Source organism: Mixophyes fleayi, chromosome 6 (assembly GCF_038048845.1).
Source record: "Mixophyes fleayi isolate aMixFle1 chromosome 6, aMixFle1.hap1, whole genome shotgun sequence".
Taxonomy (NCBI): Eukaryota; Metazoa; Chordata; class Amphibia; order Anura; family Limnodynastidae; genus Mixophyes; species Mixophyes fleayi.
Genome location: NC_134407.1, coordinates 174549713 through 174572623, shown reverse-complemented (window position 1 = coordinate 174572623; position 22911 = coordinate 174549713). Strand labels below are relative to the sequence as shown.

At 40.8% G+C, this 22911-nt stretch overlaps 1 protein-coding gene across 1 annotated transcript in view; it reads left to right on the top strand.

Moving 5' to 3' along the window:
- Window positions 1–22747, top strand: part of PLCD3 (phospholipase C delta 3) — a 55003-nt gene extending 32256 nt beyond the window's left edge. The window contains exons 6-15 of the mRNA XM_075177339.1: window positions 4140–4341; window positions 8451–8595; window positions 10161–10313; window positions 11535–11618; window positions 13220–13349; window positions 15505–15621; window positions 16207–16373; window positions 18719–18851; window positions 19473–19622; window positions 20948–22747. Of these exons, the coding sequence (XP_075033440.1) occupies window positions 4140–4341; window positions 8451–8595; window positions 10161–10313; window positions 11535–11618; window positions 13220–13349; window positions 15505–15621; window positions 16207–16373; window positions 18719–18851; window positions 19473–19622; window positions 20948–21036 (1370 nt within the window). The 3' untranslated portion in view covers window positions 21037–22747. The remainder of the gene's footprint in view (window positions 1–4139; window positions 4342–8450; window positions 8596–10160; window positions 10314–11534; window positions 11619–13219; window positions 13350–15504; window positions 15622–16206; window positions 16374–18718; window positions 18852–19472; window positions 19623–20947) is intronic.
- Window positions 22748–22911: the final 164 nt, after the last annotated feature.

Genomic DNA, 22911 nt, shown 5'->3' with positions numbered 1-22911 from the left:
CTCTGCCCCCTTCATCAACACACTATGTGCCCTCCTTCATCCACACGCTCGGTGCGCCCTTCATCCACACACTCGGCGCCCCCTTCATCCACACACTCGGCGCCCCCTTCATCCACACACTCGGTGCCCCCTTCATCCACACATGGTGTGCCCTTCATCCACACACTCGGTGCCCCCTTCATCCACACACTCTGTGCAACCCTTCATCCACACACTCTGTGCAACCCTTCATCCACACACTCTGTGCAACCCCTCATCCACACACTCTGTGCAACCCTTCATCCACACAATCTGTGCCCTCCTTCATCCACACACTCTGTGCCCCCTTCATACACACACTCTGTGGCCCCTTCATACACACACTCTGTGCCCTCCTTCATACACACTCTGTGCCCTCCTTCATACACACACTCTGTGCCCTCTTCACATACACACACTCTGTGCCCTCTTCATATACACACACTCTGTGCCCTCCTTCATCCACACACTCTGTGCCCTCCTTCATCCACACACTCTGTGCCCTCCTTCATCCACACACTCTGTGCCCTCCTTCATCCACACACTCTGTGCCCTCCTTCATCCACACACTCGGTGCCCCCTTCATCCACACACAAGGTGCCCCCTTCATCCACACATGGTGTGCCCTTTATCCACAAACTCGGTGCCCCCTTCATCCACACACTCGGTGCCCCCTTCATCCACACTCTGCCCCTCTTCATCCACACTCTGCCCCTCTTCATCCACACTCTGCCCCTCTTCATTCACACTCTGCCCCTTTTCATCCTCACTCTGCCCCTTTTCATCCTCACTCTGCCCCTCTTCATCCTCACTCTGCCCCTCCTTATCCTCACTCTGCCCCCTCCTTCCCTTTCTGTACTTACCATACTTGGCCTTCTTTCTTCTTTCTTCTGTCATCACAGGGGTGCCGCGGCCAGGAAGAAAAAAAACCCTACAAAACTTACCAATCCGGCATGCCTGGGACCCGGTATCCTCCTCTCTCTGCTGCTTCTCACTGAACATATCGGACGTGATGACGTCACATCCGACATTCAGTGAGAAGCGAGAAAGGAGGAGGATGCCGGATTGGTAAGTTTTGTGGGTTTTTTTCTTACTGGCTACGGCACCCCTGTGACAGCGCCGCGGCACCCCTGGGAGCCGCGGCGCACACTCTGGGAATCGCTGGCTTAGGGGGAAAGTGGAGAGTAGAGAGGAGGATAGAAGGGCACGCAATTCAACCCCAGAGACAGGGGAGAATGAAGACAAGGTAGATAAGCCAGATGGGGCGGGTGGGTATGAGGTGGTTTCATTCTTTCACTGTCACCAGAGAATCGCTGTCTCATTTTTTCACTGCCACAAAAAAAAGAATGCCTCTCATTCAGAGTGGCTGTGTTGTGGAGTCAATGTCACATACAGGAGAGTGGTTATGTTATTGTGTCAGTGATACCTAGCACAGTTAATCAGTATTCTGCTGCAATGAGTTGGAACACAAATCTCTTACCAGTAACAGACAGATTATTAACTTAGTTTGAAGTAGAGACAAAGCAAGGTGGGTGTGAGTAGAGACTGGGGCAAGTGTCTAAACAGGTGTTAAGGTGTTAAACTTTATATAGGACAAATGATTCCATCCATAAGTTTTACAAAGACATAAGAATGTCACTGATCCTGGATGCTTCTCATAGATCCATCTTACTTAACTGCCCTTCCCTCCCAAATCTGTCTGCGTGAATTATCCCTTGTACTCCACTAGTACATTACACATTAAGTACATGTATATTTGTTCTGTGTCTTCAGTTATAGAACAGTTGGAACCATGTGGACAAAATTAATAGAATTTGCAAATGGTCAGTGAATGAACGTTATTGGAACATAATTAGACTTTCCAACTATTGTAATTTTTAAGCCACTAACACTGGTGAGAATTCAATTTCACTTTCATTACTGACATTTTCTGACAACTGAAACACTGAGGATAGTGTCTTTCTTATTTTACATGCATTTGTATCATTTCAAACAGAGATATTATTTTATAATGACTTAATGGTATGATAAAGTGAGTTTATGTTAGTAAAATACAGCAGAGTAAGGCTTATATTTCAGGCACAGGTTTAGAGGCAAGGTAGATTTAATGCTTAATATTACAAATCTGTGTTTCATATGATGTACAACATTTGTTTCCCCATAGACAAATATATTTCTCTACTTGAATGACCTAGTGACAGGGGCACAGGAATCTGTGTAGCTGCCTTGTTCAAGTGCTGTCATTCTCAGTGTAGTAAACCTGTTCTCCTTGATCTACCAGTTCATTCATAGAACTAAAGCATGCGCCCATGTAAGCACACAAACAGCAATCCAGTGGGTTACAAAACACCTGAATCACACACATCTTAATCATACTTGACTACTTTCCCGTAATATCTGGGACGCTCCCAAATTTCGGGAAGTCCTGATATTCAGGAAACTCTCCCACACTTTCCAGCTCACTTCCGTACATAATGCTTTCGAAAAACTTTATATATAGAGTTAAGCTAGATACACACGACAGAAGTTTTCTCCTGATGCAATATCTTTGACGATTCTAAAATCAAATGAAATGATACGCTGTGCTTTGATGTGATATAACATGATAGTGGGAGCATACACACTAATGCGATATCTGACCTAACAGTCGTTTATCATGTAAATGGCACAATAATCAGGTGAAAAACCTGTAGTGTGTACCCAGTTTAACAATGCCAGTAGATTAACCATCTGTCTATCTATTGTTATATAGTTCTCTGTCTGTCTATTTATCTAAGGAATTGTTATCATTGTTTATTTGTAAGGCTCCACAAAAGGACACAGCGTCTGACAGTCAGTTACAAACCATACAAGATACACAGGAAAACAGAACAAGTAAAGACTTGTTAACAAAGGAGGTGTAAACGTGAGACAAAGGGTAGAGAGGTCCCAGCTTATAATAGCCTACAGTATAGAATTACCTTGTTGAAGTGGTAATTTTGATAAACAGAAACATAGAGCTGCTTAATGTGTTAATAATATAAAGTGTGATAATCATAAATACCACACATGTACACTGATTTGAATTTTTTCACATTTTTAAGTTGCAAGATTTTATAGACATAGAAGGGGTATATTTACTAAACTGCAATTTTTATAAAAGTGAAGATGTTGCCTATAGCAACCAATCAGATTCAACCTGTAATTTTGTAGAATGCACTAAATAAATGAAAGCAAGGATTTGATTGGTTGCTGTAGGCAACATCTCCACTTTTTCAAACCTGCAGTATTGTAAATATACCCCTAAGAATCATTCATGAATTGCAAAACTGCAGATCAACAATCAAAATTACATTTTCAATGTCATGTGCTTACTTTTGCATTAATGCACCCATTTATAATGTATGGATTTGCGGGCCAAATGTATGGAAGTTCCTGGAAGAATCATAGGTGCTGATTACTAAGTGTGACTGGCTCACTTCTACGCCTCATGTCACATCTGCTTGCAAAAAAAAAAATGTAATTTTGCATGGCTAGATATTTCAAAGAGATTCAAAAGGTATAGAAGGCACACTTATAAGGGCAATCCTTGGTTTGAGGACATCCGCAGTGCCCTTTTTCTCCTGTTGGTGGCTTTCTATATGTCCTTGCATTTGATGAAAACCATACTTTCAAAGCGACATCTTCTACACATTCTAAACCTATGTTGGCACATTGTCCTCTTAATCTAATGGTTTACTTAGTATTTAAATGAGGAGTATTTTAGGAGAGAAAGGTAAAGATAGAATCGATGAAGTGAGTGGTCCTATGGTGACAGTAGCGTGGACTTTTAGACTATTTCCACCCTGGGCATTTCTAGCTCGACCCACAAAAGCTCAAGCAGAGCTCTTCTCTGGGTACATTCCTCAACCGGAAATGTGGGGAGTCAATTCTACAAATCCTGTTATGTGCAAGCCGGAAAGTAAGAGGTAGTTGAGATGCAAAATACAAATGCTCAGCATACTTACATATTTTGCAGATTGTAAATGTCCTTTACTTCAGTAGTTCCCCTCCTTCTGCACTGTTATTCAATGTCCCCCCCTACTGTAGGGTCAAGTCCAGTGTTTTCACCAACTCTCTCCTCTCCTGAAACCTACCCTCAGCCAAACAGCATGACCTGATGATGCAAGAAGGCTTCATGATGTACCTGCTCTCAACGGAGGGAGACATCTTCAGTCAGGAGCACAGGTGTGTACACCTGGACATGACTCAACCCCTGAGCCATTACTTCATCTCCAGCTCCCACAACACCTACCTGACCCAGCATCAGCTCGTTGGAGCCAGCAGCACGGAGTCCTATATTAGGTGAGATAGTGCTATAGAAATGGTATTTGGCCCTTCAATTTGACCGACTGTTACCATAGATTTGTTTACATTCCTTAGTTTCAGAAATCAGAAGAATGTATAATGATATTGTAAGTGCTCAAGGTGTCCTGTGTCAGCTTGCTGGAATCAGGCGGAGCCTCCGTCACTAATTCTTCACTACCTCAGGATGATGGGACTCTTGACAGTCAGACTCCCGGACCAAATAAAAATATTACATATGGTGTGGGATAACTGTCTAGGCCTGACTTAAAATAGTGATATGACTATTTTTATATTGTTTCTTTATTGGAACACTGTCCACAGCCCTCATCATTCTACCACCCACATTTGCTTGATTCCCCACCCCCTCCTCTTATTTTTATACATATGGTGATTTATTGTAACTTTTGATCAATATGCATCTGTTATGGTCAGATTTCTTTTTTGGGACTAGGAAACTAAAATTGAAAATCCTAATAGAATAAGAATATTTAGAATGAGTCTTCCTTGATATTGCCGGTACAAGGGCAGATTTGTGCTGGATCACAATTAGTGCAGTCATATGATGATTGCAAAAACAGGCATAGTACCATCATCATCTGCAGTCCATATAGATGTCTGATGGATTTGCTTTCATTTTTGGCACACATGAGTGAACAGTGACCAGACAACCAAAGTGACCACAGGAATTACTACTAATATGGGCACCGTATGGGGGTTGGCTCTACCAGAAGGGGTAGTGCCTGAGCAGGCCATCTGTACACACTATTCACATTACTATGAGACTGACAATCTAAATGATCTCTCTGATTTCTTGCTCTGGAGTTTTTGTACATTGTTACTTCTGCACTTTGTCAGTAAATAATCCCAAACACGTTAGAAAAGACCCTTACACACAGAAACAGTTCTTTACCATAAGATTTTAACTCTTTCAATAACAATTTTCTTTTAACTAGCACCAATCGGTAATTTTACCTTCTGTCATGATTCCTGCTATTCCGGTGGTTATTTAAGGAGGCGGCGGGTGTACCGCCGGTACAATCTACAATGCTTTCTAAAAAAAATCATTGTACCGCCGGTACACTCGCCGCTTTCTTAAATAACCACCGGAATAGCAGGAATGACAGTGTCGCGCTCTCTAATGATGTCATTTTGGTCAGACGGCCTCTTGATGCACTGCATTTCTCTGTAGTCTCTTTTGCAAGCTGTCAGGGAAAACAGTATCAGTAAGCCCTCCAACGGGGTTCTCATGTAGGCGTAATTGGTGTCTGGGTTTAGGGAGTCGTTTAAGTGACTACCACCACTTTAAATGTTGTCCAGTATTGAAATCTTACGTGCATACTATTCATTGGTTAAGGTGCACATACACTAGGGTTTGCTATTCTCAGCTATTCGGCTCAAGCTCTTATCAAATTCCAGGGTTAATAAGGCAGATGATAGATGCTTTAGTGACTTTTATATTAGAATCTTCTTGGTAGACAGGTAGGGATGGGCAGCACCATATAATTTGTGGAAACACGTAAATGTAGCCTTGGCCATACAAAGGCTGGGGGGCAGGGGCGCACACGTCCCCCGGGCCAGTCCCTTAATGGTCTGCTTTGGGATGGGTCACTGGGCTACATGCATTTATTTTCCTTTAAATTGTTTCTAATAGGCTGTTGAGTCGAGTCTCATCCCTGGGCTATAGTTTGACAGCCCTCCCCTGGGGCCACGTATAAGAATTGATATGACAGTTTTTGATGACGGGCACACCTTTCCTTCAAAAATAAGTTTGAAAAAAATGTATATCTTAATATCTTTGCCGTAGGTAAAGCAAACAACTGGTGTATTAGAATGTAGCCTCTTTAACCAAAAATGCATTCATAGGGGCATATTCACTTGTTGGCGTTATAGCCAAAATTCTCACGGCGCGCGCACTATTACTGTCATTACAGTAATAGTGCACGTAAATACCGGTATTACGGTACTTTTCTCGCTGGATTTCAGCTTGCGGCTGAGGGAGCTGCGAGCTGAAATACAGCTTACTATTACCGTAATACTGGTAATAGTTTTTCCGCGGCGGAAACCGCGGACAATTCAATATGCCCCAATATGTAAGTTCTCGCAATAATAGCTACAGACCCCCTGACATTTGCCCCCTCTGTGGGCAGCCCTGCATGTACCTACATGCAGTCCATCTTTTATGCACCAATATCATGTCCATTCAAGTCACTTACTGTACCAGTGCAGATCCTGCTGGCTCTTCCCTAGAACGCAAGTACATTTTTCTAAAGTGACAAAATAAACAATGGCGCTCAGTTCAGAATTGTAAGTTACTTGTCAGTAGTCCATATCCACCATAACCACTTCCTCCATACGCGGTGACAGCCTTCCTTCAAAGTTTCAGACGGTACCCCAAATGATGACATCTAGGAAATAACAAGCGGAAGGAAAAAGGTGCCTGATAGTGTAGTATCTTCTGGGAGGTGATCCCCAAAAGGACCGTAGGTGAAATATATATGCGTCCCAGATGTAAGAAGTGCTAAGGCTCATTAATCACATTATGCTGGAAGTGTCAATACCGCATATCTTCCATCATCTCCGACCATATGTGAACATATAAGCAGAAGGAAAAAACCATAGAATAGTGTAATGTAGTTACAACACCAGTGAATGTTCTATAAGAAGCCACAATGTATCAGCGTAACAGAAAGAATTCACAAATCAGCTTATCTGTATAAACTCAGCATCTATTTGTCCTGGTCACTCCAGCGTGCAAACATGAACCAAGGGAAAAGGGAAAAATCCCATATGGTGTAGTATTTTATAAAACAGCAGTTTATTAAAATGCACACTCATATGTCAAACAAGAAATTATAGGCTTATCTGTATCTCATAATGCTGAACTCCAGCGGTGGTCTGTGGATAGTTGCAACTAAGGTGGGTCAAAAACACAGGTGCACCAAATGCTGATATGGAGAGCACAGTAGAGATGAGAACCTTAGTATCATACTCTCAACGCGTTTCATCTTAGACAGACATCATCAGGAGGGTAAATAACGTGTCCCATAATGAGATCTTATATAGCGGTGACAGCCGCCATTTTACGCATGCGCAATGGGCATCGTCTACAGTGACATTATGATTTGATCGAGCTGGGACCTTTAGTCACTCTCAGTAAAAGCAGAGAATCCAACCCTCCTTTTATAAAGTTTTTTTTTACATATATTCTTTTTTACGACAGTTGCACAGAAATAAACAGTTATAGCACAATGTCATTATGTAGACCTCTTATTAGTCTTAGTGCAGAGAGTTTTTAAACAAATAACAAACCACACTTTGGAGTGGGAGAATTGGGGAGGGGAGCTGGGTAAGGGGGTAATTGGGTGTCTTAGGTGGGTAGATTTATTGTTGCCATAAAGAGGTTGTGGTTTAAAGCCTATATGTACAAAATCCAGCCTTACAGGGGTTAAATCAAAACAATTTCTTATTATCTCAACATTTCATACAAAACTGTTTTACATTGTTAGTAGATTACATACAATCATACAGCAAACAATTATACTGGTCAGAACAAAAGCAGCATTGTGTCATAGTCTTGAAATCTATCTAATAGGCCCAAATGTTATAAAGCTTCTGGTATCTCTTGTAGAGTGAAGGAGGTCCTCTTCTTGCACTAATGTGATAAACCCTCCCCTACACATTCACCCATTGCAGGGGGTACGCTCTGTTTCCAAAATAACAGGTATTGGCAATAGTTGAAGGAGGGCACATACAAACAATCAAATACATTAAAGTTATCTGAATGTGGGAAAACTGTTTTAAATTTCTCTTAAATTTGTGTGAAATTGTGTGCACTATATTTAACATCTAAACACTAAGGTCCAGATATAGAGTTGTACGCAAGAGTGGTTGCACCTCGTTATTAAATTATAAAGTCAGCAGTCACTTAAAGCATATATGTCAGCTTTCTATTTCAGCAATATTCCTGGCTGCTACAGCATTCTAAGATGTTGTGAAACACAGTGTAAACAAATAAAGCAATATTCTCTTCTATGTGTGCAGAAAACCCAAGACATTGTGGCTGTGTTGGGATTTTCACGGGCCACTGTTTTATCTCTTGTTCGTAGGGCATTCAAGGAGGGCTGCCGGTGTGTTGAGCTGGATTGCTGGGAGGGCACAGCCGGAGAGCCGGTGATTTACCATGGACACACACTCACCTCCAAGATACTGTTCAAGGACGTCATTTCCACCATAAAACACTATGCATTCAAAGTGAGGAGACCTGCATGTTCTCTGCCATACAATACGTGTTGCTGAAGGGGGCAGCTTGTAATGAGAGACCAGACTCATATATAGAGGGATTCAGGTATTTAATGACAGTTAGGAGTCATTGGCCATAATAGGCTACTTTTTGTATGCTTGGATGCTTTAGCTGAAGCACATCACAATAAATGCACTGTGTTACACAGCTATTGAAAGTAGAAGCATAATCCAGCCAATTTTTAAGTAAATAATTGAGTAAAAGTCATTTACAACTCTCCTCGTACTCAGTCTGATTGCCTTACTTATTACAAGCTGCTTGTTCTCTGAGCTGCTCCGATTTCACATACCTGCTGATTTGAAAATCATCTGATAATTACTTAATCATAGATATTCCACATATTTTACATAACTAAAGGTATGTCTACGGAGTGATATGATTTATTACCATATATGCAGATGCATTAAAGAGAATAGGTATCTCTTCTGTGAAGCTTCTATGTAACATATGCACTATTAAAGGTAGGTGCATTACAAAACAGAATAGTTCTTTACAATAAGGAGATGAAATGTGATAATTGCTGCCAGCGAGATGTCTGTTATAAGGAGTATTGTCAAAGAAAAGGGTACTCAAGACACTGTGGGACATTAAATTAGTACAAAGAAAAATGTCAGTGTTGTTCTTTGCAACTTTTCAGATGTTTGCTTTCATTAAGCGGATTGGTTGCTATGGCTAATCCATTTTTTGTGTGCTGAAGTTGTCATATATGACCCCACTGTTCAATTATTCTATAAGTAAAGTTGTCTTTGAATTCAATCTTTTTACTGCTTTTGGAGTTATGAATATTTTCCCTGGACCAACAATAGGATCAATGAAAAGGTGAACAAAGGAAGTGTACAGCTATATAGAATATGTAACAATATAACATGTCATCTATATATTTCTGGTTGGTCTATAGTCTAGCCCACTGATTATAAATATAACATTTCTGTTACATTAAATCCTGTTACTGCATGTACTTAAGTCATTTTGATCCCCATTTATGGAGCCAGCTATGTGTATTTGGAAACCTGCATTATTTTTCTCAGTTATAAACATTTGGATAATACCTTTCGGTTTTTGGAATGTTGACTTATGTCTTAGGATACTTTAAGATTTGGAACATTGACTTTTATAATAGAGTGCTAAAGGTTTTGAATGTTAAGTTATGTCATAGGATTCTTTAGAATTTCGAACATTGACATATAATAGAATGCCCAAGTTTAGGTATGTTGTCTTATGCTTTACTGTTTGGAAATTTACTTGTGTAATAGAATGCTTTAAGGTTTGTACTGTCGACTTGTAAAAGAATGCTTTGACTTTCTGCCAACAATACAGGCTTTGTGTTGTGCAACATTTTCTAGTTAGGATGCCTAATAGCAATAGTATAAGGAATACACTGCCAAGTGTTATTCCAAAATATTATTGAATATTTGAAGTTGGGGAAAGCATGAAGAGAGATGAATGGCTGACCTGTCCTTAGGAAAAATAATCCCACTTGAATTAAACAAATTAATGAACATGTTCTCTATGGCAGTATTCTCCATATCCAGTCATCCTGTCCATTGAGAATCACTGTGGGTTGGAACAACAAGTGACAATGGCTCATCACCTACATACCATCCTCGGGGACCTGTTACTAACAAAGCCAATAGATGTCGCTAACCCATCTCAAATGCCATCTCCAGAGGTGAGATAAAAATCATGTATATAGTTCACACATCAGTCTGTTTTATTACCAAAGTGTAATAAAATCAGTGCCATAAAATAGAAGATATATATGATTAAGCTCTGCGCTGCTTATATTCTCTTTCTGTTGCCTTTGCTTTTATAGAATTGTAGTGGGTAATAATAACAAAAAGCAATATTGCAGAGTTCAGTGTACCATCTGCCATATCTGTAAGTCAGGTGAACCTCTAAATTGCACCTGTCACCTACAAAGATAGGAGACAGCTCTTTTGTTGGTTAAACAAGTATTCATGAGAATACAGCCTGAGCTCACTAGGAGCTATTGACATTACTGGGAAATCAGCCTATCAATTTGAAGTGGGGGCACTTCTATTTGTCATAATATGACACAGGGGCACTATATGATGGCATAATATGACAAGGGGCACTACTGTGTGGCATACTATGAACAGGGGACACTACTGTGGTATAACATGAATGGGGGCACTACTGTGGTATAACATGACCTGGGGGCACTACTGTGGTATAACATGAACTGAGGGCACTACTGTGTGGCATAATATGAGCTGGGGGCACTTCTAGACACACACCTCTGGTGGCGAGCTGTCGACGGGTGCACACCCTAATGAAATGTGGTACGCATACCTATGACAAGGATACAGTGGCTTTATTGAAAATGAAGCCTATCAATTCACAAGTACTCAGTGACATTAATGAAAATGCAACACATCAATTCACCAGGAGCCAGTGAATATTGGATCAGCCCAAAAAATGGCCAATGCACAAGGGGCCTGATTCATTAAGGGAAGTAAGGCGAAAAAAAAGGAGTATGTTTTCTCCTGGACAAACCATGTTACGATGCAAGGGATGCAAATAAGTTAATTTTTTTGCACTTTAAGAAAATACTGGCTTTTTTTTTTCATGTAGCACACAAATACTTGATAGCTTTATTTTTATACTGAAATTTAAAGTTGATCTAGGACATGCCCTAATCCAACTATAAATCTGCCATCACACTTTAAATTGATCTGCCCCTCGAATGCAACATGGTTTTGCCAATGTGAAAAGTTACTCCTTTTTTTTGCTTCACTTTAATGAATCAGGCCCAAGATATTTAAACAATGGTTACAATGGAGCCATGTAGCGTCTATGACTGGTTTAATGTTTTGAACCACTACTGCATCAGAATTATAGTAATGCCATGCCTGTCTCTGTTTGGTAGGCTCTAAAGAGGAAAATTCTGGTGAAAGGGAAAAAGTTGAGTGAATGCAGATCACCCGAGGAAGAGGAGGGGAAAACCAGGATGGTGAGTTGGTAGCACATGAGGGACTTGGAAACTGAAGAAAGACACTGCAAAACCTTTAATTCATGCATCTCCCGCATTGACTATTGCAATTCCCTCCTAACCGGTCTCTCCCAAATCAGACTACATTTTATTTTGCATGCAGCAGCTAAATGGATTTTCCTTTGAAATTGTTCTCCCACTGCTGAGCCACTCTATCACTCTCTGCATTTGTTACCTGTTTTTAACTGAATCCAATATAAAAATACTTCTACTAACATACAAGATCATCAACAAAACTGCACCGACATACATCTCCTCACTTGTCTCAAAATATCTCCCAACTCGACACCTCCGTTCTGCACAAGATCTGCGTCTTCCACTCTCATCACATCCACCCATTCCCGGTTACAGGACGTTTTTCGGGCTGCACCTACTTTAGGGAATTCCCTCCCTTGCAGATTAAGACTTTCTTCTAGTCTTCAAACCTTCCAGCGTTCTCTGAAAACCCAGCTCTTCAGACAAGCTTATAATATTCCTTAACCACCCTCTAAGGTACCCTAGTATCACCCTTTACACAATTCACACAAGACTGCAACCCTCTGATCCCCTCACCAACATTGCTGTGTATCTGGATCATATAGCTCACCAAGCACTTTTTACCTTTACAATCAGGCTGGACTTATATGCAGTATATAGCACTTCATGTTTCAGACTCCCATTGACCTATAGATTGTAAACTTGCGTGCAGGGCCCACTTATCTATCTGTCTGTATTACCCAGTATTGTTTTATTACTGTGTTTGTTGCCAGTTATAAAGTGCAGTGGAATTGGCTGATGATGATGATGATGATGGGTGTGTTAGGAGGTAGTGACAGGCTGAGATACAGCACTTATGAAGTATGTATCATTAGAGGATAGTCATATGTTTAGTACGGATTAATAATATGACTATGTGATGAAAGGTATAAGTGCCTTGCAGCAGTTTGCAGTCTACTAGTCTGATTTTGCTTTTCCTATTTGAATTCCAATTGAAATAACCTGGGTTGAGAATTCTAATTAAACTAGAAAAAAAGAACTAAGATTCCTAACAGCAAAATAATATATTGGAATATAGTCATTATTTAATATCACAAATTGAAAGAGTATGTAAATAAGCTATAATTTACTATATATTGTTATGCTCCACACACAAAGCATACATGTCTCTGAATTCTGACCTTGCTGGTGTCTTATTTATATATGATTTATATAATGTTTCATTGACACAATCTGGACACCAGCAATTACCTTATTAGAATTCTGAAGACAGATGAGCTCTGTATGTAGCATAGTATAAGAGTTTATAGCAGAATTCCATTTGTGGAATAAACAATAATCAAATGCAAATATGTATTAAGTTGCTGTAATAGATTATTAATCTTTGTTTTTATCTCATGATAGTTGTTTGGCTAAGTGAAGTTAGAAAAAAGAAGCAAAAATATTTAATATAAATTATTTAATTCAGCCCAGGTTCTTATAATTAGAAAATAAGTGGCAAAATCATGAGCCAGCTATTGTCACATTGTTGGTCAGAGAATATTTGTTGTAATTTAGAGGTTTACTTCCCTCTCCTCTATTCTCAGGACATTGCTCAGGAGCTCTCTGACTTGGTGATCTATTGCCAAACGGTGGAGTATCGAGATCAGTCGGGGAGTTCGTGCGAGATGAGTTCGTTCAGCGAGGACAAAGTGAGAAAACTAATGAAGGAGTCTGGTAAATATAGAGTCACTACAGTCTCATATAGATAGACATACCACCAGTCCCCGAGCTAGAGAAAAATAAGACAATATTTATTGTATATGGAGACCATTTAAGTGTTTATATATAATATGTTTATAGCTATGTTCTGTACTTTACACCAGAGCACATTGCTGCTTATGAACCTGTCCTTATGAATAAGCACAGAGGCAGAACTAGCGTGCTGTGGGTCCCGGTGCAGGGAGGCGGGGGAAGGGAACTGGGCCCCCAACCCTCTCCATCTGCCATGCAGTGGGCCCCATTATCTCCATGGGCCCCGATGCACGACACCTGCCGCGCCAATGGTAATTCCGCTACTGAGTGCGCAACAGAATGCAGCAGGTCGCATTCTATTAAAAAGTAATTTTTTAAAAAAATTTAATTTAAAGCCAGGTCAGAAAATAAAATACAGCTTGGCTCGCTGCTGTGAAAGAATGGGGGGAAGGCACCAAATATTTTTTTAACTGCTTTATTCTCTTCGGGCAGGATCTTTTTCTACTTTTTTTTTTAAACACTGTGCTGATTCAGTTGGTAAACAATTATTACATAACATGCATCCTATAAAGTGATGTTTTATTGTGAAGTTAACAACACAAAGCTCACTATTTACTCACTAACCTAAGAAGAGGCAGGAACAGTGCACAAAAGGCAATATAACATTATAAATAAGGATTACCAAAAGGACATTGGGAGGCAATGATATAAGTATGCAGCTTCATAGCTGGAGCCTTCATTCATGGGGATACCATTTACTGGGTACTCCCAGAAGTGATTGTCGCTATTATTGTGTTACATATTTGTAGATTTGCTCATAAAACACACTAGCTGTTCTCATTGCTTCAGTGAGGCCATCTCAATGAGCAAATTCTAACCTAAGATTACTGCTAACTTCAATGTTAAAATAAACTGAGATTGAGTGTGGATCAAACAACCATACAAATAAAAAGTAGACTTATATTAGAATACTACACATTTATTAAACACACAAAAAATAGAAAATGAAAGCAAAAGTATAACAAATACCAAAATCTCAATATCAACATCACTATAGGGTATAGGGTCTCCCTTAAAGAAAATGTCCAGGAATCTTGAATATATAAAGCATGGGATATATGCCTATAAAAGGCAATCTCACTGGATAAATCTATGGTAAGTAGCTCGTCTGAAACAGCAATGAAATCCAATTGATCAAATATTGTGTCTTAATCATAATACACCACATCACACTACATATCCTTAATGAAGGACGGGATCACTGATAAATAATCAAAAGCACAAAACCCTGGAAGCAATATAAAATAAGCGCTCAGAGATGTATCAGCACTATGGGGTAAATGTATCAATGTCCGGATTCTTCAACTCAGGCGAGATCGGAAACTTCCCTTTACAAGGCAGCGCCGCTTTAAATTTAAGCGCTGAAGACGCCGATCTCGCCGGAGTTGAAGAATCCGGACATTGATACATTTACCCCTATGTCTCCCTAGCAAATATGTTCTGTGCTATGACAATTTGCTTTGCGGTCAAAAGCATGTATCTAGACTGCTAAAATGTATCATAAGGTCAGTGAACTATCAATCACAAGCTTAGGGGTCTATTTAACAAAATAGTGGTGATAGAAAATCCTCTATCATTGCCACTTATCATTAAAAGGGTCGCTGGGGCATCTGAGCGATGCTCATCTCCCCGGTGACATTGGCTGGCAGCGGTAAGCAGAGATCTACCTCGTCACTGGCCAGTCAGGGTCCCTTGTACGCATGTGTGACCTGCATTCCCAGGACAGCAAGACATTGTTCACCATTACCAGCCATGGTCTGCAAAATGAGGTCTTACTGACAGGATAGCTGCAGTGTGCAGGACATTGTTGTTCTTATTATTCTTTATAAAGCACCACAAAATGATGACAACTTTATCTCAGATATTTCATCTCTAATAAGTTCTTGAAACATTTACATATATCCTCGTGTAGGTTATTATTAGCTCTACCATTACATTTCCAGTGCCCATAAAGCAACATGAGAATAGTGTCTTCTCTTCCTCACATCATATTTATAGAGAAAGAAAACCTACAGATAAGCACAGAGCTTCCCATTCAGTCCTCTTCATCTGACTGTACTATTTTAAACCGTTACAGGAAACGCTCTGGTTCGCTATAATACCCGGCAACTCAGCCGTATTTACCCTGATGGATTGCGAGCCAACTCTTCTAACTTTAGCCCCCAGGAGATGTGGAACGCAGGCTGCCAGCTAGGTAAGGTGCTTCACAAGGTATTATGTACCCTATTGTATCCTTATTATATGTGTCTATATGTTGGGAACAAACTTCTTCTCTCCTTTTCTACAAACATCGAGAGGAACATTCCGAAGAAAACAAAACTAAAAATTCTTGTCTTAGCTTCTAAATTCAGTAGGGATTGCAGGGTAACGTCATAAACATCGATACATAATTGAGTTGCCTAATACAGTGTACAAAATGATGTTGTATATGTTATGCTGCATAGGGCTGACTGCTCCACAGAAATAACTAGGAGGATAGACGTCTACCTCTCTCTTATTCCACTGCTTCGTCCTATGAGCGTGTGACAAATATAGAATTGTACCAATGACACCAAATTTTCTGAAACTAGTTGCTTACTTTTTGTTTCATATACATAAATCTCATGTATCGATAACCAGACATTATTAAATTTGAACCAGTGGGGTTCCGCAGACAAACACTTCCTGCCTCTAATGACTTTAGCAAGAGATGTCAGATTAAAGATGTATTTAAATAAATAGACCTTGGGACATTCCTCTCTCCTTTGTTACTTGAGAGATTCTATTTTCTATTCTGCAGTGGCTCTGAATTTCCAAACCCAAGGCTACAAGATGGACTTGAACAGGGGACGTTTTCAGGACAATGGACTCTGTGGATATGTCCTGAAACCAAAATTCTTGCGGACAGAAGACACTTCCTTTAACCCAGAGGATCTCAGCGCCAGTGTGAAAATTTTGAATATCAGGGTGAGTAGCTGCTTGTGATCATGGGAAATGTATTCGGAAATTAATAATTAAGAAAATCTATTCCTTACATAGGTTTACCTCCATTTATATTATTTATTAAAAGTTATTATTGAATTTCTCACACTCACATATAACCTAGAAAAATGAAAACATTGACTAGTAATAATGACTAGTGAAGATGTACATAGGTATTGCAAGGAACAGAGGGAAATACTATAGGAGTTATACAGATGTTACTACATCTATTATCTGGACCGAAATAAGCAACTGGCAAGTCTGTGGTCCATTAACATAAAAAGGATGTTTCATGATTTTCTGATCACTGAGCAGCCATGAGAGGGACTAGTGGGGAGACATGGGAAAGTGGGATCCCAAGGTAGGCTCCCGAGTAACAGTAAGAAGAAAGGATAGAGGTAAGGGAAGCTAGTCCTGATCTGACATATCCCAATACATATTGTAGACTGGCTAATATTGAAGCCTTATCTGTGTGGAGTTTGTATGTTCTCCCTGTGTTTGCGTGGGTTTCCTCTGGGTGCTCCGGTTTCGCCCCACATTCCAAAAACATACTGGTAGGTTAATTGGCTGCTATCAAATTCACCCTAGTTTCTCTCTCTCTCTCTCTGTGTCTGTCTGTGTGTATGTTAGGGAATTTAGACTGTAAGCTCCAATGGGGCAGGGACTGATGTGAGTGAGTTCTCTGTACAGCGCTGCGGAATTAGTGACGCTATATAAATAAATGGTGATGATGATGATGTCTGTTCCAGATTAACATTGCTGGATATTTCCACTATCAACCAAGCAATGACTGCACCAGGTGGGGAGTAAAGGCCAGACAGGTGCTGCTTTTTGAGGACTCACTTATAAGAGAGGACAGATAGAATAATCTGTTGCCAAAACCATATATACCAAACAGTTTAATATCTCCCAAGTGCTCAGGTTCAGTATATTGCAGGACAGGTAGATTGACAAACTTATGGGAAGAAGAAAGGTCCTAAAAATATACATCAGGGAATTAGGCTGTTAGCTGAAGGCAAGAACCTTCAGTTAGTAATTTCGGATATACTAACTGTGCCATGTACTACACCAAAAGTCTGCAGGAGTATGTTAATCGGTTACTGAGCTGAAGTAGGGTTTTGGGTTTAGGGATAACGATGCAGATTTAACTCTAGGCTTCAGACTCTACGGTAACCACATGCTGCATCTCAGTCGGGAGGGGATGGCTGTTCTGCGGGAGAAGATGGCTAGAGAAGATTTTTCAACCAGTAACTGGGACAAGGGTGAAGACTGTGGTAGACGAGCATGAGTAGGGTTATGGAGTATATATTCTAAGGGCGGGGGGGTTAATGAGAGACAAAAGAACTGGATGTGGTGGACGGAGGAAGTAGAGAGTGGACAAGATGGGCTAGAAGTGGTAGGGTAGACAAGCATTAAGATGTGGGTTTTGAGGGAGCATTTGAAGGATTGTAGGCTGGGGGAAAGTCTGTAAGGTCAAGACAATGAGATCCATAGGGACAGGAAGAGGCTATAAGAAGGGAAGAAAGTTGAAGGTCAGAGGTGGAGCTGGGGTGTTTCTTGTGATGATGTCAGAAATTATGGAGACCAGCAGATGAGTGCTTTGTAGAGCTTGAACTGAATTCTGCAGGGAATGGGAGCCAGTAAAGGGATTTAAAAAAGTGGGGCAGCAGCTGAGGAGAAGTGGGAACATAGATTAGTCTACCCGCATTATTCAATATGGAATAATAGAGGGTGTAGGCCAGTGAAGAGGAGGTTACTGTAGTTTGAGGTGAGAAATAATGAACAAGAGGATCGTGGTTTTAGTTAACTCCTAAGTGAGGAAGGGGCATATTTTGGCAATGTTGTGAAGGAGAAGGCAACAAGACTGCAAGATTATATCACAAGTTGTTAAATACATAAACGAGGCTCTAATGAGCGATATTTTATATATAAAAAAAAAAAGTTGTATTTATTTAGGTTTGTGATAGAAATGTGTATACAAACTTTGTAATCAGTAAGCAGGAGTTGGGGTGACATTTTATTTTTGTATACATGCAGATTCTTATCACAAACCACACACCTACCAAAGGTTATGCAATTGAACATTAAAAAGCACAATTGCAGCATAGTGCAATATAGGCACCTTGCAGACAAGTAGGTGCATTTACCAATAAAAATACGTGCTGCAGTCTGCATTTCTTCTGGTTCATAAAGGACCTCCAATGTCTACTACTCAAATTATTATTATATTTTTACCCCACTGTGTTTTAATGCAGGAATGACATTTCTGGTTTAACATGTTTTTGTGTGATGAAAGCAGCCCCCTGTACTGACTGTGTTGTTCTTAATAGATTATTTCAGCTCAACAACTTCCTAAATTAAACCAGGAGAATCCGAACTCTATTGTTGACCCATTTATACGAGTGGAGATTCACAGTCTAGGGAAAAAGAAGGATGAAGAGACGGACTACATCCTCAACAATGGTGAGGTCCATGTTTGTGGATAGACTTCACTTTCTGACGAATGAGCCACTCAGTTGTCGGGGAACAGACTAAGCCAGTGGTTCCCAAACTGTGTGCCTAGGCTCCCTGGGGTGCCTCGGCAATCTCACAGGGGTGTCTCGGCCAGGGCCAGTGGTAAGCAAGGCGGGGGAATACTTGGTAATTATATTGGCTTAGGGGTCCTTGAAAAAATTATGGAGACCCCAAGGGTGCCTTGAGTTGAAAAAGTTTGGAATCCACTGGACTAAGCCTAATGTGTTCCCAGAAGCTGCATCTTCATCAGGAAATGTAGTTCCCACTGCTTCAGCTGCCCATACATGCAGAGATTTGGACAGCTAATTTGGTAATTTTAGACCTCAATTTGTTGCATATGTGGGCCAAAAACATCTGGCTGAACAACCAAATCCATCGGTTTAGTTAACCACATTGATAGTCAAGTTGAATGCAGTTGCAAACATTCAGGATATGCCTGTAATTGCCTGTATATGGACAGCTATATTTATCCAAGGACTCAGCAAGTAAGAGTGGGTATATCTCCTTTACCTATTTAGCTGGTAAACTAGAGTGCATTTATAATTAAAACATAATACTCAATTTTTACAGGGTTTAACCCTACATGGAATAAGACGCTACAGCTGGAGGTGCTGTGTCCGGAGTTGGCACTTGTCAGATTTGTGGTCGAGGATTACGACAAAACATCTAGCAATGATTTTGTGGGACAATACACACTGCCATTTCTCAGCCTGAAACAAGGTAAGAGTCAAAAGGGGTCTCAGGAGTAAAAGCACAGAGTACCAGGGGCAGTGTTCATAGGTAGGAATGGGTAAAGGCACCAAGTAGAAAGACCAGAAAGAATGGCGTAAGAGGCACAAAGTAGCTGGAGCAGAGTGAAGAGTGATGATGGAATAGGCACAGAGTATCAGGATAAGAGTGGATGGGGTAAAGGAGCAGGGTGGAGAGCGATGGAGTAAAGAAGCACAGTAGTGAGCGCAACATGGAGAAAAATGGGGTAAAGGAGCAAAGTGGTGGAAGCAGTCCGGAGAGGGAGCGGGGTAAAGGAGCAGAGTGGAGAAAGCAGTCCGGAGAGGGAGCGGGGTAAAGGAGCAGAGTGGTGGAAGCAGTCTGGAGAGGGAAGAGTAAAGAAGCACAGTGGTGGAAGCAGTCTGGAGAGGGGAGAGTAAAGGAGCACAGTGGTGGAAGCAGTCTGGAGATGGGATGGGGTAAAGGAGCAGAATGGTGGAAGCAGTCTGGAGAGGGGATGCGGTAAAGGAGCACAGTGGTGGAAGCAGTCTGGAGAGGGGATGGGGTAAAGGAGCACAGTGGTGGAAGCAGTCTGGAGAAGGGGCGGGGTAAAGGAGCAGAGTGGTGGAAGCAGCTCGGAGAGAGGGCGGGTAAAGGGGCAGAGTGGTGAAAGCAGTCTGGAGAGGGGGCGGGGTAAAGGGGCAGAGTGGTGGAAGCAGTCTGGAGAGGGGACAGGGTAAAGGGGCAGAGTGGTGGAAGCAGTCTAGAGAGGGGGCGGGGTAAAGGGGCAGAGTGGTGGAAGCAGTCTGGGGAGGGGACAGAGTAAAGGAGCACAGTGGTGGAAGCAGTCTGGAGAGGGGATGGGGTAAAGGAGCACAGTGGTGGAAGCAGTCTGGAGAGGGAGCGGGGTAAAAGAGCAGAGTGGTGGAAGCAGAGTGGAGAGGGAGTGGGGTAAAGGAGCAGAGTGGTGGAAGCAGAGTGGAGAGGGAGTGGGGTAAAGGAGCACAGTGGTGGAAGCAGCTCGTAGAGAGGGCAGGTAACGGGGCAGAGTGGTGGAAGCAGTCTGGAGAGGGGACAGGGTAAAGGGGCAGAGTGGTGGAAGCAATCTGGAGAGGGGGCGGGGTAAAGGGGCAGAGTGATGGAAGCAGTCTGGGGATGGGGTAAAGGAGCAAAGTGGTGGAAACAGTCTGGAGATGGGGTAAAGGAGCAGAGTGGTGGAAACAGTCTGGAGAGGGGAGGGTAAAGCAGAGCGATACTGCAGACTGTGTAAGGGCATCTGGTAGTAGGAGCAGCAAGGATTAGGATGAATGTTTATCATCTTGTCTAAATTTCTTCAGGATACCGTCATGTTCATCTGCTTTCCAAGGATGGTGCCTCCCTGTCCCCGGCTACACTGTTTGTACACACGCATATCGAAGATCCGTGAGAACCCAGACACTGGCAGACCTCTTTTCGTTTATACCATCTTACATTTGGAAGTGGAAAAACAGAGTTAGTAGATCCCTCCAATCAGTCTGGTAGAGGTCTCTCTCCATGTTTCAGATCTCCACTTTGCTGTGCCTTATTCATAGTAGTGTCAGAAGACATTCCTAAAGCCATGATGACACTTCTGTAAGGAGCAGTAGTATGGATACAGGGTAGTATAAAAGTCTTATAAAACTTGTATAAACAAAACAAACATTTTAAATTTAAATCACTGTAATCCATGCTAAATCAGTTTGTTAAAAAAAAAAAAAAGTATTCATTTAGCAAGCTTAATAATATCAAAGGTGTGAAAGCCATTATTACCAATTGGCAACTGTTTGAGACAAGAGTATTTAGGTGGAACTCATGTTCTGCAATCTCCTAAAGACAGTGCTATGCAAACACATCTCCAGAATGGAGCAGATGTTGCTTGGCATTAGCCTTAAAATATTTGTACATATTGTGCAAACTCATGCATTTACCTTGGAATATAAATATTTAATGCATTAATAGGCAGACAACACACCCATATCATGCACACATCCTCTAACCCACTACACACCAGCATATTTTCACCTACATAAAAGATAATGACATAGCCTATGTGGTGAGTAGGCAATCACATTCCCACCAGTGTTTAAGCAGTATTGACTTCCAATAGCCTGAGTGTGTGGCTGTATCTAATTCAGCAGTGCTCTTGGTGCCAACAAAACACATTTATAAGTGTTTGTAAATGTAAAAATAGAACACAATGTTTTAAATAGTCACTAAATGAGACAAAACCACCAGACAAGTCTTACATTTGTTACATAAAAATATTACAAATCTGTCTCCTTGGGAAACAATTACCTTTAGGTGCCTCTTTACTGATGCGATCATATGAACACTTTTTCCTGATTTAAGCCTAGACCAGTTCTGTGTTTGAAATATAAATGTTGCGCCTATGTTCTCCTACATCTTTGAAGTTAATGAATGGAAACGTTCCATTGGTTACTATGGTCTACTTCACATTTATATCAGGATATTGAATAAAAAAAGAAAAAGTGCTTCCACAGATTTTGGACAGCCTGGCAGATTTTCACCAAATGGCAGACAACTTACCATGTGTGGCAGGTGGGTGAACAGGATGGAAGATTGAAATGTCTTCACATTTACAATGTCCTCAGCCATATTCCATCGAGCTGTATAAACCACCAGATATGCGGTAGATTTGGCTGCAATACTTGCTAATCTTCTAGGTTTGGCCAAATGAATTCTGCAGCCTTATTTCTATCTCTATACAAAATATAAACAATACTCCACAGTATCAATAACCAGAAAATAAATGAATGACCAAAAAAGTTGATGACATTGCAGTCCTGTTAGGGAATAAAAAAATGAATCATTGTTGCCCCGATGAAGTTTTTTAATGCAAGAGAGATGTTCTTATTTCTACCATTATTTGATATTAGTCTTTACCCCTATGTGTCCTTATTTACCTACTTGCTGATTCTGAAACAAAAAAAAGGAGGAAATCCTCTCATGAAATTAGTAGAATATTCTACCCCTTAGGCACTGACTGACAGTATTTTCACAGAAACACGTTTCCTAGTGTAGACATTCTTGAAAAGTATTTTTGACCTGTTGGTGGATATTTACAGCCTCAATAAAAAATATCAAAGACAGGAATTGAAGTCATATGTGTCCACAGTACACAATAAATGATTTAAGAAAAAAAAAAAAAAAAAGTCTGTGTCACTCATATATCAGTAATATTAAATTAACATATTGTGAACCTCCACCTTGCAGCAACTAATTTATGGACTTCTACATGTAACATTTCCTAAATATATTGCTT